General features: G+C 35.6%; 1 protein-coding gene across 4 annotated transcripts in view; it reads left to right on the plus strand.

Moving 5' to 3' along the window:
• Positions 1-19147, plus strand: part of Ctnna1 (catenin alpha 1) — a 184932-nt gene that overhangs the window by 54454 nt on the left and 111331 nt on the right. For all 4 annotated transcript variants that reach the window (XM_077800731.1, XM_077800740.1, XM_077800734.1 and 1 more), the window contains exons 4-7: positions 3198-3364; positions 3897-4016; positions 13328-13597; positions 16355-16558. In XM_077800731.1, coding sequence (XP_077656857.1) covers positions 3198-3364; positions 3897-4016; positions 13328-13597; positions 16355-16558 — 761 coding nt within the window. The remainder of the gene's footprint in view (positions 1-3197; positions 3365-3896; positions 4017-13327; positions 13598-16354; positions 16559-19147) is intronic.

Below are 19147 nucleotides of genomic sequence, written 5' to 3' on the forward strand. Positions count from 1 at the left end.
GTTGGGTCCAGTTCAGAATACCTTCCATGTACCTGTTAACATTTTACTTCTTCACCAAACTGGTTGTTAGTGCTTCCTTCTTTGATATCTCAATGAACTCTATGAAAGCATGGGCTGTTTGTTGTGGACATACTGCTAGTCCCTAATATAGTCCTTGATGTGTGGTGGGTGCTCATATTTGTTGAATAAATAAATCTTTTTTTCTGGGGGGGGGGCCACCAGGGATTGAACTAAGGGGTAGTCAACCATTGAACCACATCCCTAGCCTTATTTTGTATTTTATTTAAAGACAGGGTCTCACTGAGCGGCTTAAGGCCTTGCTAAATTGCCGAGGCTGGCTTTGAACTCGTGATCCTCCTGCCTCATCCTCCCAAGCTGCTTGGATTACAGGTGTCTGCCACTGCACCCAGCTATAAATCATTTTTTTAAAATACCCTGAGACATTATTGTTAATGTTATGAATTTACATGATTGCCATATGTCAGTATCTTTTTAAAGATATAAGGGAGGCATATATCAGATACAGGAAAACCTTTCATCTGCAGAGTTCTTCATCATGAGTTATTTCTGACCTGATAAATATGCAGAGCTTATCTTTACTCTTAGTCTTCTATAGAGCTTTTAAGTCTAATTGATGTATGAATCTGAAGTAACTTAATTTTTTTTCCCTTCTAAGCTCATACTGTACAACTAAAGTTGTTAGAAATTCTGATGTGTAGATAAATAGTTTACTTTTTTGAAAATGGCCCTTAAAATAAAACAAACAAACAAAATACATGGAAATGAGAAAGAGAATGGCTTTTAGGCTTTAATCTACAGTGGATATACTCAGCAGAGAAAGAGAGTAAGTGCTTTTCCAGGACCCCAAAGATAACACCGTACAACTACCATCAGAATACCAGTGGACAAGACATAGCCCTGGCCCTCTATGTGCTTCCAGCTATAAGAAGGGAGGTATAGCCAGGCACAGTGGCCTATTCTGTAATCCCAATAGCTTGGGAGGCTGAGGTAGGAGGATCATGAGTTCAAAGCCAGCCTCAGCAGAAGTGAGTCCCTGTCTCTAAATAAAATACAAAAAAGACCAGATGTAGCTCAGTGGTTAAGCGCCCCTGGGTTCACTTCCTGGTACAAAAAAAAAAAAAAAAAAAAAAAAAAAAAAAAGGAGGAGGAGGGAGGCATAATAATCAACTGAAATGCTTATCAATAGAAATTAACAAAGTATAATTTGTATAAGTTACCAGGAAATAATGTAAATAAATTCTTTTTTATTTTAAAAAATTGCTCTAAAGAATTATACATGACAGTAGAATGCATTTTGATACATTATTCATAAATGGAGTCTAACTTCTCATTCTTCTGGTTTTACATGATGTAGTATTACACCAATTGTGTAATCATATATGTACATAGGGTCATAATATCTGATTCATTCTATTGTTCCTGTCCCCCTTGTAAATAAATTCTTGAACTCAGGATTGTATATGTTGTATATACTTTTTTAAAAAAATATTTATTTTTTAGTTGTAGTTGGACACAATACCTTTATTTTATTTATTTATTATATGGTGCTGAGGAGGTAGGTAGTCGAGCGTTCTACCGCTGAGCCACAACCCCAGCCCTGTATATTCCTTTTTTAAAAAAAAAATTAAAATTTATTCTAATTACTTATACATAACAGTAGAAAACATTTATGCACTTTGATATATCATGCATAAATGGATATAATTTCTCATTTTTCTGATTATACATGTAGGATCACATTGGTTGTGCAGTCATATATGTACATAAAGTAATAATGTCTGTTCTATTCTATTATCCTTCCTATCCATATATCCTTCCTACCTACTTACCCCCTCCCTTCCCTTCACTCCTCTCTATCTAAAGTAATGCTGTTCTTCCCCTGATTTTTTAGGTGTAGATGGACACAACACAATGCCTTTATATTTTTATGTGGTGCTGAGGATCAAACCCTGGTCCTGCCCGTGCTAGGCGAGTGCTCTACTGCTAAGCCACAATCCCAGCCCTTTACATGATATTCTACAGCTCCATCCCTTTACTGGCAAATGCCATAATTTCATTCTTCCTTAAGGCTGCGTAATATTCCATTTTACACCCCCCCCACACCCTTTTAAAAATCCATTCATCTCTTGAAGGTCACCTAGGTTGTTTCTATAGTTTAGCTATTGTGAGTTGAGCTTATGCTGGATATTCTTTTTTTTTTTTTTTTTTGTGGTGCTGGGGATTGAACCCAGGGCCTTGTGCATGGGAGGCAAAGTACTTTACCAACTGAGCTATATATCCCCAGCCCTGGATATTCTTAACAACTATGATAAAGTCTATTTTATGTTTCAAGCTTAATTTTTAAAATTATAGACGCAATAACCAGTTTATTATAGAATCTAGTTTCATAAGTACAAAATAATATTAAGAGGCAGAATGTAACCTAGTAATAACTCTTAGTTGCCTTTTCACTGCAGTTTTTTCTTTAAAAAAAAAAAGCCACAGATTACATACATTTGGAATTTCATATTTTTCTGCTTAAGATTCTATCATAAACCTTTACATTTTTCATATGCTAATATTTTTATAATAGTTGTAGCCTCACCATAATTTACTTAACTAGTTCCTTATTGTTGAGCATTTGACCTATTGGCAGTGTTTTGCTATAAGAGAAATGAAAGAATCAGTGACTGAACTCTGAATTTTCAGATATCAAAGAATCTTTGTTAGGAATATAGAAATTGGATAGTTGGGATGGTTAGGGAAGTGTGTTGGTATACCTAGTGGTGGTTGTATTTCTGAATTATTCTGTGGATGTGGGTATAGATTGCATTTGATTAGTGTTTTTTCCTCTCCCCTTCAGATCTTAGTTTTTTTTTTTTTTTACTTCTTTAGTAAAAGCTTTTTGAAAAAGCATATTATCATTAGATCAAAGGGAAGAAGTATTTTTAAGTCTTTTGATAATAGTGCAAGTCACTTTTTGGATATTTTGCTTTCATTGGTACCATATGAGGGTGTTTGTTTCAATGGTAGTTGTTACTTAAGAAAGAAGAGCAAGCAACAAAAATGATGACCCCTATACTAAAATCTTGTGTGAAATATAGAGTTTGGACAATTTTTTAAAATATTGATCAGCCATTCATTTTAATCCCTGCTGAGTTTTTTTTTTTTTTTTTTGCCCCCATTTTGTAAAACAGGAGATTTGATGAAGAGTGCTGCAGGAGAGTTTGCAGATGATCCCTGCTCTTCTGTGAAGCGAGGCAATATGGTTCGGGCAGCTCGAGCTTTGCTCTCTGCTGTTACCCGGCTGCTGATTTTGGCTGATATGGCAGATGTCTACAAACTACTAGTTCAGCTGAAAGTTGTAAGTATGGGCCTATGTTTGTAATTTGTTCTTTGTGTATCATAGTGAAGCTGATGGTGGCCATTCTTAGTTCATCAGTTCATAGGTTTTAGTTTGGTTTTGAAGTTTATCTACATGGACCATGAATGTTTTTGTTTAGTTTATGCTTACTACTTTTTCAAGTATATATGATCTGGGCCCTCCTATGAGCCAGTGTTGTCTTGATTCTAAGGAAGAACTTGTAGCAAAGGTATTGTTTAGACTTCTTTGCAGTACTGATTAAACATTTCCTTGCATTGGTAGAATTGAAAAACTAAGATACATTAAATTGTACACTTTTAGATAGAGACCAATATTACTATATGTCCTTTCTACCTTTTGTAAAGCATCCATGTAATAGGAGGTCCATAGCAGCTCAAGAGATTTAACTTTGAATTGCTTTTGAGTAGTTGTTAAAAGGAATTAAAAAATATTCTCAGATACCATACCATACATATCATTATCTATAGACTTGTAAGTCAGAACTTTTGTTTTTTGGGGTTGTGTTTTATAGGTAGAAGATGGTATCTTGAAACTGAGGAATGCTGGCAATGAACAAGACTTAGGAATACAGTATAAAGCCCTGAAACCTGAAGTAGATAAGCTGAACATTATGGCAGCTAAAAGACAACAGGTACAGTCATTATTTGGGGATATTTTTAAATTGTTTATATTTAGTGGGAAAAAAACCATTTTGCCTACGTTTTCTGATGGTACCATTATCTTGCTCTGCTAATACAGTTTATAATATATTTAAGGTATCAGTTCGGTATTGTGCACTTAACAGAAGTATAATTATAATAAAGTTGTATTCATGTTATTCTCATTTTAATTTTGTGAAAATTTTAAGTAGTTTATCATTTTTGATGAAGATATATATGGGGAGGTGATTGGCCTTTGTTAGATGTGTTCAAGTATTAATGTGAGTTTTAGTAGAATTTAATAAGTAGAATTTAGATCTTTAGGAAACCTAAACAAGTTAAAACATATTAAAGTTATCTCTACATCTGAGACCCTCCCCGCTGCTTTGTCAATTTAAAGTAGCTCTTATAATCATTACTAGTAGTTTTTGTTGTGTGTGGCATGTGGATCATTATTCTCATTTTTTTTCAAGTTCCACAACCTGTTTGCTGTTGGGGTCTTTGAAATCCTTCCTCTGTCTTTTCTGTTGGATACTTTGTATTTTAGGTTTGTGTTCTGCAAGGAGGATACATGCATTGCCATCCAGCTTTTTTATAACTCCTCAAGTACTGATGAAACTTACTCTACTTCCCCACCTCAAGGATGGTGCTAAGGATTGAACCCAGTGCCTTCTGTATTCTAGACAAGTGTTCTACCACCAAGCTACACCCTCTACCCAGCAACTACTTTTCTTATATTAAAACAATCTCTGAGGGGCTGGAGTTGTGGCTCAGAGGTAGAGTGCTTGCCTACCATGTGTGGGGTGCTGGGTTTGCTTCTCAGCACCACGTATATAAATAAGTAAATAAAATAAAAGTCTATCAACAACTAAAACATATTTAAAAGAAAACAATCTCTGAAAGGATGAATTGTCATTATTACCTAATACTCTTATCAGTTAGGATATCTTGTACTGTCTGTACAGGAAACCCAACTCTTAACTCCTTGAACAGAGGAGGTGGGCATTTTTTCACTGACTTTAAGTTTGGTGAAGTGACATCAGGGTTGTTAAAATTTAAGAACTTTGCCGTATCTTAAGGATCCAGGCTTTTGACATTTTTTTTTTAAGAACATTGGAATGGATATGGTTTTTTTTTTAATGAGACCCCCCAAAAGTATGTTAAAGAGACGCTTGGGCTACAACATTTATTGCAACATTAATCACAATTGCCAACAGTAAAATGAATAATTGATAAAGAAAATGTAGTGTATACATAGATTAATACTGTCCATCATAAAAAAGAACAAAAAAGTGTCATGTGCATAGCATAGTGTTAACAGGAGATCATTATGCTAAGTGAAATACACTAGGCACAGAAAGATGAGTGCTGCATGATTTTACTCATAAACAGAATAAAGAAGAAATAATATAAAGGAAACCCTATTGACTTTAACTTGTTTTTTTTTCTCACTTAAAAATCATCTTTCTTCTAAACCTATTGCTTAGAAACCAAATTTATCCCTTCCACTAAACAGTGTTCATAATGAAAGCAGTACTAAAGTTATCATTACATATACACAAAGTAAATATTTTATTAAAAATTGAAAAATTGTAATTGTTTTATTTTTGTTAAATACACAACAGCGGAATGTATTACAATTCTTATTACACATATCTTTTTTCATATCTTTGTATAAAGTATGTTCATGCTGATTCATGTCTTTATGTATTTGGTTTTTTTTGCATTACAATTCTTATTACACATATATACAACAATTTTTCATATCTCTGTTTGTATATAAAGTAGGTTGACACCCAATTCGTGTCTTCATAAATGTACTTTGGATAATGATGTCCATCACATTCCACCATCCTTGCTAATCCCCTGCCTCCTCCATTTCCCTCCCTCCCGTCTTCCCTATCTAGAATTCATCCATTCATCCCATGTTCCCCCTCTCTACCTCATTTTGAGTCAGTCTCCTTATATCAGAGAAAACATTCGGCATTTGTTTTTTTGGGATTGGCTAACTTCACTTAGCATTGTCTTTTCCAACGCCATCCATTTACCTGCAAATGCCATGATTTTATTGCTGAGTAAAATTCCATTGTGTATATATGCCACATTTGTTTTTAACCATTCATCCACTGAAGGGCATCTAGGTTGTTTCCACAGTTTAACTGTTGTAAGTTGTGCTGCTGTAAACATTGATGTGGCTGTGTCCCTGTAGTATGCTGTTTTTAAGTCCTTTGGGTGTAGTCCGAGGAGAGGAATAGCTGGGTCAAATGGTGGTTCCATTCCCAGATTTCCAAGGAATCTCCATACTGCTTTCCATATTGGCTGCACCAATTTGCAGTCCCACCAACAATGTATGAGTGAGTGTACCTTTTTCCCCACATCCTCGCCAACACTTATTGTTGTTTGTCTTCATAATAGCTGCCATTCTGACTGGAGTGAGATGATATCTTAGAATAGTTTTGATTTGCATTTCTCTGAATGCTAGAGATGATGAGCATTTTTTCATATATTTGCTGATTGATTGTATGTCCTCTTCTAAGAAGTGTCTGTTCAGCTCCTTGGTCTCTTTATTGATTGAGTTATTTGTTTTTTCGGTGCTTAGCTTTTTAAGTTCTTTATATACCCTAGATATTAGTGCTCTATCTGATGTGTGAGGGGGAAAGATTTGCTCCCAGGATGTAGGTAGGCTCTCTGTTCACCTCACAGATTGTTTTTTGCTGAGAAAATCTTGACATTTTTTCAACATGTTATCTTTAGTGTACCTGTTGCTAGATGGGTGTAGATGTTCTAAGTGTGATATTTGTATATATTAATGTGTCCGATGAGAATAAAAGGTTTCTTTTATATGTCTCTCTTTGTGTAAACAACCTAGAAGCCCTCGTAAACTTACCCTGAATCTGAAATGTGCACATACATACATACCTATGCTCTTTTTTCCTTTGTATATTATGTGTATTATAATTTGTACATAATGGTGGAATTTGTTGTTACACATTCATACTTGCACACAATATAACAGTATATTTTGGCCTTGATTGTCCCCCCAGCACTTACCCCCTCCTTCCTTGTCTCCCAACCCCAGTTTTTCTCCTCTACTCATCTCTCTTTGATTTTCCTAAGATTCCTACCACCACCTTTTTTTAATCTTTTCCCCCTCTAGTTTCCACACATGAGAGAAAACATATAACCCTTGACCTTATGAGTTTGGCTTATTTCATGTAACATAATGGTCTCTAGTTCCATCTGTTTTTGTGCAAATTGTACTTCATTTTTCTTTATGGCTGAATAAAACTCCATTGGGTATATATGTCATGTTTTCTTTGTCCATTTATCTGTTGATTAACACCTAAACTAGTTCTCTAGTTTGGCTATTATGAATTGTGATGCTATGATGTATCACTAAAGTATGATGACCTTAATTCTTAGAATAAGTATTGAGGAGTGGTATAGGTAGGTCATAAAGTAGTTCCATGCCTAGTCTTTTGAGGAACCTTTACGCTGATTTCCATAGTGGTTGTACTAATTTACAATCCCACCACCAGTGTAAAAGTGTTTCTTTTTCTTCATCATTTATTATTGTTTGTATTCTTGATGACTGCTGTTCTGTCAGGTGAGAGATGAAGTCTCAGTGTAGTTTTGATTTATGTTTCCACAATTACTAATGATGAACATTTTTTCTATGATTTTTGTTTTTTTTTTTGGCCATTTGTATTTCTTCTTTTGAAAAGTGTTTGTTTACCCATTTATTAATTGGGTTATTTGAGTTTTTTGTGTTAATTTTTTTTTTAGTTCTTTATATATATTTTAGATATTAATCCTCTGGCAACATGCCCAACAGGCCTATTTGTCCCTCAATATCCTGGTTTTCATCATTGTTCACCCTATTTTCTGCCGTGGAATCTACCATGTCTGGATGCATCAATGGGCTCCTTTTGCCCTGTTATTCCTGGTTAGGTTTGGCCAGTGGGAGCATAAGCAGGAGGTTAAAGGAGATAGGAGAGCGACGTTGGGGTGTTTTTCATAGACCCCCTACCTGCTGGTGGCCCTGGGTAGATCCAAAGTTCCTGGGTTCCTGCACCCTGGATTCTGGTAACTGCTGCTGCCTCATGTCCCTTCAGACATAAGTGACCTAATAGCCTTGTGGTTTTCCTATACTTCTTGTGTATTCCTAGTTCTTTTCTTGTGAATTAAAATTCTGTTCATTTTATCTTAAGGGTCCAGCTTGTTGGAAACTTCACACTGGGTATTTCCATATTTAGCTGCATTTGGGTACTATCCGCTAGTTTCCTTCAATAACTTGTCATGTTTTCCCACACTGTGTTTTCTAATAGAATTCTTTTTCTGCTGTATGCTGTATGCTTAGCCATTGGTCTCCCCAGAAATGTTATGTGATAATTTGCTTCCTAATTGAGCCTTTCATCTTTGTAGGCACCCTTTGTCCAGGAAAAGGGAGTATTTCCTCAAGACTGTGTGGCTCTCTTAACTGCCCTAGTATCATTTAACAACAGCTACCTATTAAAGAAAACCTCATAAGGTCCACATGCTTTCTGGAATTTACCTTTTTTGTTTTTGGATATGGCATGGTAGTCATGATGACATTGTTGACAATAATATTAGAATAAAACATTTTGTTAGAGTTATTCATTAGTAACTCTAAGCAAGTGTTTACTATGTGCCAAGCACTGTTATAAGGTATCCCCCACCACGCCGCCCCGTACCCCTTGCAGTGCTTGGGATTGAAGCTAAGGCCTCATGCATTCTAGGCAAGTGCTCTACCACTGAGCTATATCCTCAGCCCTGTTACAAATCCTTTATAAACACAAACTGAATCTAATCTTAAGAAAGTAGTAAATAGGCAGATACTATAATTATTCACATGTTAATTTTTATAGATGAAGGAAATGTAACACAGAGAGGTTATGTAATCTGGAAAGGTTTTTCACTTAGTAAGCAGTGGATCTAGGATTTGATCCTAAACTGTCTCACTTAAGAACAGGGATTTTGTCTGTTTTATTGCTCCTAGAATCCCTAGTGCCTAGAACATTGCCTAGACTTAGTATTTCTTCTTTCTTTCTTTCTTTTTTAATTGTAGGCATACACAATTTGTTTATATGTGGTGCTGAGGATTAAATCCAGTGCCTCACACATGCTAGGTGAGCACTGCACTGCTGAACCACAACCCAGGCCCTAGTATTTCTTAATAATTATTTATTTAACAAATGTATAAACAGACTACTTGCTATACTGCAGATCTGTCCTGGAATGGGATTCTAAGTGTGGCTCTAATTTGTTACTTTCTTGGGCTAAAATATTGTTTGCTAACTAGAAGTGTTGCATTTCTATTAGCCTCTAGGCTCTACTTTGACCGTAAGGGTATCTTAATACATTTTCTGTTGTGTCTGAATACCACATACTGTGTGATTTATAATGAATAGATGTTTATTTAGCTGGTAGTTCTGGGGGCAGGGAAATCCAAGAGCATGGTCCCAGTTGATTTGCTCAGCATCTACTGAGGGCTTTCTTGATGCATTCTAACATGGAAGAAGGTATCTGTTATCAAGAGAAAGCTTGGATCTCTTTTTCTCTCCTATTAAAACCCTCATGACCTCATTCAATCCTGATTACTTCTCAAAAGCTTCACCTGCAAATAGCATTAACATATGATTTTGGAGATTGTTTTCAACATGTAAACTTTTGGAGGAATACATTCAAACCATAGCAAAGTGTAAAGGTGATGGCAAAGTTCAAATTGAGCTAACATTAACCTTGGTTTCTGTAAGGAGGACCAATGCTGACTCATGCTGTCAACTCTGGGTCTCCAGCATGCTAGGGACTTAGTATTTTAATGTTCATATTTCATTCACCCATCTACGGACAACTTATTGTGATATTTGGAAGAACCTAATGCCTCTTCTTTCTATAAACTCTGCTTTGCATGGTTATTTTTCCAAAAATTTGAACAGATATATTATTTTGTACCTGTAAATATGATCTTTTGAATACGAGACGAGATATGATCTGTGGCTATGATTTTATCTTGTTAAATAGGGAAATAAGAAGAAACTTTCACTTGGGTAGAAATAGTATTATACTCTGAGACGAGAGCTTCTACTTCTTGGTCATTGAATGGACTGGATTGTTAATTTGAGTTCTTTCCTGTATGTTTTCTGTATGGCTGTTCCTGAGTCGGCTTGAATCATAACTGGATTGGTGAAGTTGAGGAATCATGAAAGCTAAACTAGACCACAGGATTCTAATTTTGTTTGTTTATTTATTTTTATTATTTTTTGGGTACCAGGGATTGAACTCAGGGGCATTCAACCATGGAGCCACATCCCTAGCCCTATTTTGTATTTTATTTAGAGACAGGGTCTCACTGAGTTGATTAGCGCTTCATTTTTTTTTGCTGAGGCTGACTTTAAACTCTAGATCCTCCTGCTTCAGCCTCCCGAGCTGCTGGGATTACAGGCCTGTCCCATCGCACCTGGAAGGAATCTAATTTTATAAGTAAACTATTTATTACATTGCTTAATAGCTCATTTTTCTCAGTAATTTGAATTTCTTATCAGCACTATATATCTTGAAAAGTTTACTTTTGTTTGATTTGTTTTGTTTCTCCTGGTACTGGGGACTGAACTGAAGGGTATTTTACCACACAGACGTATCACTAGCCCTTTTTAAGTTCATTTTGAGACAGAATCTTGCTACGTTAAAGAGGTTGATCTTGAACTTGTGGTCCTCTTCTCTCAGCCTTCTAGTTGCTGGATTATAGGTGTGCACCATGATTTGTTCTTATTACAATTAATGATGATGCTCACTGTAGTGTCCTGTTTCCTGTCTTACCAAAAAGCTAGTTTCTTTGTGCTAAGGCAAAAGTACTTCTGAAGAGGAAAATACAGCCCCTTTGTAGTAAGGATAAACGATGATATTTATTTTATTTTTTTTTAAAGAGAGAGATGAGAGAGAGAGAGAGAGAGAGAGAGAGAGAGAGAGAGAGAGAGAGAATATTTTAATATTTATTTTTTTTAGTTCTCGGTGGACACAACATCTTTGTTTGTATGTGGTGCTGAGGATCGAACCCAGGCCGCACGCATGCCAGGCGAGTGCGCCACCGCTTGAGCCACATCCCCAGCCCAAACGATGATATTTAGTTGTCATTTTCATCACAGATTAAAATATATCCCCAATACTTGGCAGATAGGCATCTATCAGAGATAATGTTTTATAGCGAGGGCAAGACATTTAGAAAATACCACAGAGAACATGTGCACCAACTATTTAAGCATAATGGTTAGCTGTGACCTCTCATTGTAACTTTAAGTGATCACCAGTCTCTAAATCCATAGGGACCTATTTTTCAATATGTAGCTTAATGTAGTCTTTGGAAAAATAGAAGTTTATTATGCCACACCAGGAAGTGACTTGGGGAGGTCAAGTGTTGGATACTAATTTTGGACTTATTAACTTTAGGTGACCACAAATATCTTAGGTGACCTTTATAAGAGGCTGTGCTGATTGATCATCAGCCTCTGTATTAACTTGAATCTTGAAATGACACTCATTTTATAAATCCATAGGGTCCAGTTTCTGGATATTTAGCCTAATGTATTGTGATATAGGGCATTTAAAATGCTGCGATCTATTACTTGCAAATTTTGGTTCCAAAGGAAAAAAGACTTCCAGGAGGAAAAGTAAACTGTAGTACTATTCAAGATTTGAATAAAGATGTAAACCCTAAAATATGTACTGAGATGAAGTTTCAGAAAAAAGGAATCTAGTTTGATGCCTCTTAATGTGTAATTAGGAATTCATATAGAAAGATGAGCTATTAAATAACTAAGTCAGACTTTAAATTGAGTAATTGATATAGCCTTTTGAAGTTAGGTAAATTTTCTCTTGTTTATGTATATGAAACTCATAAACATTTGAATTTGTACTCTAGCATTCAGTTGGTGACTGTAATATTGAAATTCTATGCCTGCATGTAAAATAGAGTGATCAGGTAAAGTTATCACCTGTGTTCTTTCTCTATAGGTGGTGATCCACATTTACCAAGGCTTTTTTTTTTTTTAAATATCAGGGATTGAAACCACAGAAGCTTAACCACTGAGCCATATCCCCAGCCCTTTTAAATATTTTATTTAGCGACAGGGTCTCTCTGAGTTACTTAGGGCCTCTCTGAGTTGCTGAGGTTGGCTTTGAACTTGCAGTCCTCCTACCTCATCCTTCCAAGTTGCTGGAATTATAGGTGTGTACCACCACAGCCGGCCCAAGAACCTTTTTTTTTCCCCCCTCTTTGAGTAATTTCAGTAACAATGGGATATCAGAAATGCCCCCTTCTGGTCTTGCTTATTGTTGATATCACTTAACTGTTGCTTTGCATATGTTCTCAGCCTACCCAGTAGATACCATTAGTGGTAAGGATGCCAGAAACCTCAGATCCTTTTGTTGGATCAGTAATGGGGTACAAGAAATAGAAAAGGATTTTTTCATTTAAGACTATATCTATTCAGAATATTATAATCATGGATTAAAATAATGGAGCATATGAACCTCAACTTTATGATTTAATGACCTGTGTACTGCTGAATTTTATTGGGCAAGGAAAGTTTGGTTCTGTGTTTTAGGGTTCTGTGTCTTAGTCTTTGGGTTATCAAAGGTGGGGAGAGGAGTTCTGTACTTGTGAGAGTAACTGGGTACATCCTCACCTAGGTGGTTTTGTATAGTTCATATATAACTATGTTATTCTGCTCCAGATTTCCCCAAACTCTTCTAATTGACTTGTGTAACTTAACAAATCCTTATTATCTTACTTTGCTTAAATGTGTGTCAATATGATTTTTATATTTTGGTTTGCTGGAATAGGTACACATATCTATGTATAGTTATAATCAAGATACTAAGTAGTTTTATGTCTTTACTGTGCTATGCTAGGTGCTTTACATGCATTATCCCATTTATTCCCCCAAACAACAAAAGAGCTTCTGTTACTGCTCATATTTTACAGAGGGAGAAACTGAGCACAAAGTGTAAAATAAGGTCACAATAGCCAGGAAAAAGTAGACTAGGATAGTTAAATCCAGATTTCTGTGATTCTAAAGCTCAAACACAACATATTAACTCATACTGTTTCCTTTGTGCTTAACTTTCAAGTCAGATTGTTAATGAAAATAATTCAAATCAGATTGTTAATGAAAGTAATGTGTCTGATAGGTAGAACTCTTAACTTTACTACCTGTACCAGCAAATTTTCATGTGACTCTAACCCACATAAAGAATGCTCCAATTTCTTATTTTACTCTTGTAGGAACTGAAAGATGTGGGCCATCGTGATCAGATGGCCGCAGCTAGAGGAATCCTGCAGAAAAATGTTCCGATCCTCTATACTGCATCCCAGGCATGCCTACAACATCCGGATGTCGCAGCCTATAAGGCCAACCGGGATTTGATATACAAACAGCTTCAACAGGCAGTCACAGGCATCTCCAATGCAGCCCAATCTACCGCATCAGATGATGCCTCCCAGCATCAGGGTGGAGGAGGAGGAGAATTGGCATATGCTCTCAATAACTTTGATGTAAGTTACACTTGAGAGGAAACTTAAGACTCTCACCAATCTGCAAAAGATGACACTTAGATTTGTGATACAAGTAGAAGAATCATCAGTCTACTTAATCATGACTTGGTTTAAAGCATTTATCTTTTTTCTTAGCTTGGATTGAATTTCGGGATTCATTTTTGCAACAAGTATTTCCTATGAGGGCATTCTTATTTTTTTTCTCTTCCTTTTTTTTGCTTCTGAGAATTAAACCCAAGGGCTACATCTCCAGCTTCCCTACCCCCCACTTAAAATTTTTTTTTAGTTGTTGATGGACCTTTATTTTATTTATATGCGGTGCTGAGAATCCAACCCAGTGCCTCACACATGCTAGGCTAGTGCTCTGCCAATGAGCTACAACCCCAGACCTCCAGCCCTTTTTATTTTGAGATAAGGTCTCACTAAGTTGCTGAGAGCCTCCCTTACTTATTGAAGAAATCCTCAAACTTGTGATCCTCCTGCCTCAGCCTCCCTAGTCACTAGGATTAAGGATGTGTGCCACTGCACCTGGCTATGATATCATTGTTTTTTATTTTTAAATTTTCTTTTCAGATGTTAATGGACCTTTATTTTATTCATTTATTTATGTGGTGCTGAGAATTGAACCCAGTGCCTCACACATGCTAGGCAAGCACTCTATCAATGAGCCCTAGTCCCAAGATCATTCTTTATTGAGGATATGAATCTAGTTCATTTTATCCAAGATTTTGACCTTCTGGAAGATTCATGAAAATATTGGAAATAGAGCAGCAATGTATGCAGAGGTTTTGTCCCCTAAGAGATCATGGTCTAGTGGTGTATTCAGATATATCATAGTGACTGCTGCCATCTTAATCTTATTTGTCTGCCTAGATGTACTTCTCAGTGACTTTAATTTGAATCATGAACATAAAATTTAATCAAGTGGAAGCAGATTTTGAAATTAACATAATACCACATATTGTGTATATATACAGCCCCGTGTATATGACTCTAATGTTAACTTCTTTGGTGGGTTTTGTTTTTAATTCCTACCCACACTGCTTCATGGCTTCCAGTAGATGGCAGCAGTTTAAGATTTCTTTTTTTAAAGGGTATTTTGTTTTGTTTTAAACCCAATTGTTGGGGTAATTTTTCTTTTTTTAAATTTTAAATTAAGGTAAAGGAAACCAGTGTCCTTTCAGAATAGAAATATTCAGGATATAGAATCAATACAAGGAGTGTGTATTTTGTTTTTAACATTTTTTTTCTTTGCCTTAATGTTTTCTTTGTCTGATCCTTTAGGCTTGGGTAACTGATCCTTGCTGGTGTGTGTGACTGATTTAGGATGGGCTTTTCATGAAGCATGAAGGCAGTGTTAAGCCTAAAGACCATGATATTAGAATTGAAATTTTACCCTGGACCCTTAAACATGACATAAAATACCCATTTATAAGGAACTCTCAGGCTGCACCTATAACTTACTGGAACTGTTGTTTTCTCCTCTTCCAATTTGACAGTATTAGGTATTTATCTCTTTCAAGTTAGTAGGGGTCACATTTTACCCTAAGTTATTAAGTAATATCACTTAATTTCTTAGAATCACTGTTTCTTCATTTGTAAATGAGGGGTTGTCCTAAATGATCTCAGGCCCATTGTGGCTCCATGATTGTATTACAATTCTATGTTCATCCATTCTTCATTTCTATTGGCCAGAAAGTATTTTGTATTCAGTTTTTAATCAGAGAAATCCTGTAATACAAATTTGGTAAGAAAATTGTTAAGTAAAATGGTGGATTAATAATAAATTTAAAGTATTACATGTTCAATTTTAAAACTGAGGTTTCTTTGGAAGGAAATGAAAAAATATTTACTCATTTGAAAAGATCAAGCTTTTTGTAGGAAAAAAATTGGCATTTAAATTGAAATTAATATGGACATAATCCCTATAGTAGAAAAAAAATTGGTATTTAAGTTGAAATTAATAAGGACATAATCCTTATGAAGAAAAATTAAAGCCAAAGTAATTTGCACAGAAGGTTACCATTGTGAGTGTAAATTGTATCAAGTGGGGACATAGATGGTCGAACTTGCACCTGTAGCTTACTTGTATTTAGACCACACTCACTGGCAAAACTCTGTGGAGTCAGGAGGGAAGGGGAGATGACAAGAATTGGTTTTTAGTGGGGCAGTTATACCTCTTGCTATCTTAGTGCATACTTGTGGTCTTTGAGGAGGAAAGTTTCTAATTTAGACACAATAGGATACATTTGAGACCAGTTGTTTATAAATCTTGATTAGATGTATAAGGAGAGAAGTAGATGGAAATTAATTTTAATAAATGCATTTCTTTCTGAAATTTTGTGACAGAAGTCAATTTTGTTTTTATTTTTAAATATTTTTGTGTAGAACAATTTTGCTACTCATGTAGCCATTTTATACTTTGAATGTAAGAATGATAAATTATTTTTATAATTCTTATTTGATAATATGAATTACTAATACAGACTGACCTTTAGCTGTTTTCGAAAAAGTAGTGTGAACATAATACAGTTGTATTTGCATTTGTGGTATACCTTACTGCTTGGCTGGATAGTGCCTTTTTTGAAAAGTGATTTATCATAGACCAACTTATAGGATGGCTCTTTAGCTACCAAGAAGAATAACTTTCTATTAGGTATTAGAATTAAATCTTGATATTCCTAAACACTTCCCCTTGCCTTGAATGATAAAGGGAACAGAGATGAGCATTCATATTCAATAATACTTTCTTGACAGAAACAAATCATAGTGGACCCCTTGAGCTTCAGTGAAGAGCGCTTTAGGCCTTCCTTGGAGGAGCGCCTGGAAAGCATCATTAGTGGAGCTGCCCTGATGGCTGACTCCTCCTGCACACGTGATGACCGTCGTGAGCGGATTGTGGCAGAATGCAATGCTGTCCGCCAGGCCCTGCAGGACCTGCTCTCAGAGTACATGGGCAATGTGAGTGTCAGAACCTTTCTTTAACGTAAGATAGTTGTGTCTGAGGAATTTTTCTATCACATTGTGAATATGAGATGTATTAACTATTAATTTCAAATATTTCTTTTTTTGGGGTGGGTCAGATTTTTTAAGGAGTGGCTAAATAATTTTCTAAGTCACCCTTTCCTCCCCATAGTTTTATATGGAAAAATTTATACTTAAAGAAATCATATAGTGAGTACCTATATATCCTTTATCTAGATTCATCAATTAATGTGTAGGTACATTTGCTTGTGTGTGTATAAAAAAAAATACACCCTTGTTCTCTGAAACATTTGGAAGTAACTTGCATACATTGATTTTCCACCTCCACCCATTTCAGCATGCATTTTCTAAGGATAATGACCTTCTATACCACTAAAATTTCCTTATTGTAACTCGATGGTCAGATAAGTTTAGGCAAGAGCAAATGGTAAAAATCCATTTCTTAAATGTTTGTGGTTTATGAAACTTTTTTCATGAACCATATAGAACTCTGTAAGCATGTATAATTTTTAAAATAGAGCCATATGAGGCAGACTGGGTAATGTTTTTGAATTTTTAAGGTTTGTAATTAAAAACAGTGCTGTGAAATTTGACACTTGATTTTTTTTTTTTTGCCATAGAATATATTGAACTTGTTGGTTTTTCTCTGTTATCCTGTCTTTCTTTTTCCTTCCTAGTTATTTTTGTCTTCTAGTTCAGTTATTTAATGTTAACTTAAGGCACTGTAGTTTAGATCAAGTACCCAATAATTTGCTGATATAAGGAAGGAATAAGTTAAATAAAAATTATATAAAATTATTCAAAAACATTTTTTGGTACTGGGAATTTACCCCAGGGGTACTTTACTATTGAGCCACATCCCCAGCTCTTTTTATTTTTCATTTTGAGAAAGGGTCTCACTAAATTGCTGAGGGTCTTGCCGAATTGCTGAAGCTGGCGTCAAGCTTGTGATCCTCCTGTCTCAGCCTTCTGAGTTGCTGGGATTACAGGTGTGTGCCACATCTGGTTATAAAAAGTTATTTTAAAGAGAAAATGGAAAATACAAGTTAGCTGTCATCACTACAGGTTCTGTTTTGCCTATTTATAACTCTTTGGAGAAAGACCTTGATCCTTTTTTCATTTGTTCATTTGATATACTTCTTGTTTGAATGGGTAATGTTGAGTCATAATGGAATTCCTAGGGTGAAGATGAATGCCTTCCTGTGTTTATTGTGTTTCTACAGTATTTCGAAATTAGTGAATCGTATTGAATCGTTTTAAATCATTGCTATGTTTCGATCATATTAGAGATTTAGTAGATAAAAGGGAAAAAGTGATAAGTCATCTGAAATGTAGGGCACATTTAAAAATCCATATTAATGCTTGAAGATTAGAAAATATGAAAAAATGATGGGTTGAAGAATGGCTTACAGTTGTTGGAGTCATAAATGGGAGAGCAAGGACTCATAGTATATATGTGGATCTGTTGTTCTGTGTAATGCTGGAAGTGGTGCAGAAGTGCCCAATACATTATGATTAGGAAACTGCTTTAAAAAACAGCCTTTGGTGAGGAAGAGAATGTGATAAATCTGCAGAGCTTCCTAACCCATCTATAAGACTAGTACTGGGGTTGCTCAGGCTCTCTGGCCATTTACTCCATTCATGAGTAACTTTCTGGCTTTTCCCTAGAATGTTATACAAATCCCTGTAATATTTGGTCTTCATACCATAAATGTAGGAAAAGGTGTGGAATACTAATTTATACTGAAAACATGGAGCCTCTAATATAGCACTCTTTTTTAAAAAATAAAGATGGACACAATATCTTTGTTTTAATTATTTTTTTATATGGTGCTGAGATCGAACCCAGTATCTCACAAGTATGAGGCAAGCGCTCTACTGCTGAGCTATAATCCCAGCCCCTAATATAATACTCTTAAGCAAAAAAAAAAAAAAAAAAAAAATTGAACCATGCTTGATGGTTGTGTCTTATTGAAATATAAGTACTGTGGAGGGTGTCTTGAAAGAAATCTTCTTGAGATTCAGAAATGTATTTTAGGAGTTGGTTTCCAGTTATGTTTCTCCTAATAGTAAGAATCTTTAGTTTCCTTTTTATTTATTTATGTAAAATGAAGAAACTTCAGTCTTCCAAGAAGCAATGGAGTGAGGATAAAAGGGGAAGGCAATGGTATTCACTCAGAAGAGAGCGTAGAGTGGTAAAAGGGTCTGAAGAAACAGAAGCAACTGAGGATAGATTTTTTTGCTTATTTGTGAAGCATTTAGAAACACTCTCTAGTGACAATCAGAACATAACTGGCCATCTCTGCCTGTCACTCAGTTCACGTACTCAATGTGAAACACATGCAAAGCAGTGTAAGAGGAGAAATGAGGCTGTGACCCCTCCTGTCTGGAATAGGCAGAGTCTCTGTAGGGCGTTTAATGGGAGTGTCATCACAACTAAAGTGCCATGGGAATTGCAAGGAGTAGGGGATTATTTCTAGCTGGGAAATCCAAGAGGCTTCCTAGGAGATACACACACACACACACACACACACACACACACACACACCTTTTTTTTTTTTTTTT

Source organism: Urocitellus parryii, chromosome 1 (genome assembly GCF_045843805.1).
Source record: "Urocitellus parryii isolate mUroPar1 chromosome 1, mUroPar1.hap1, whole genome shotgun sequence".
NCBI classification, from domain to species: domain Eukaryota; kingdom Metazoa; phylum Chordata; class Mammalia; order Rodentia; family Sciuridae; genus Urocitellus; species Urocitellus parryii.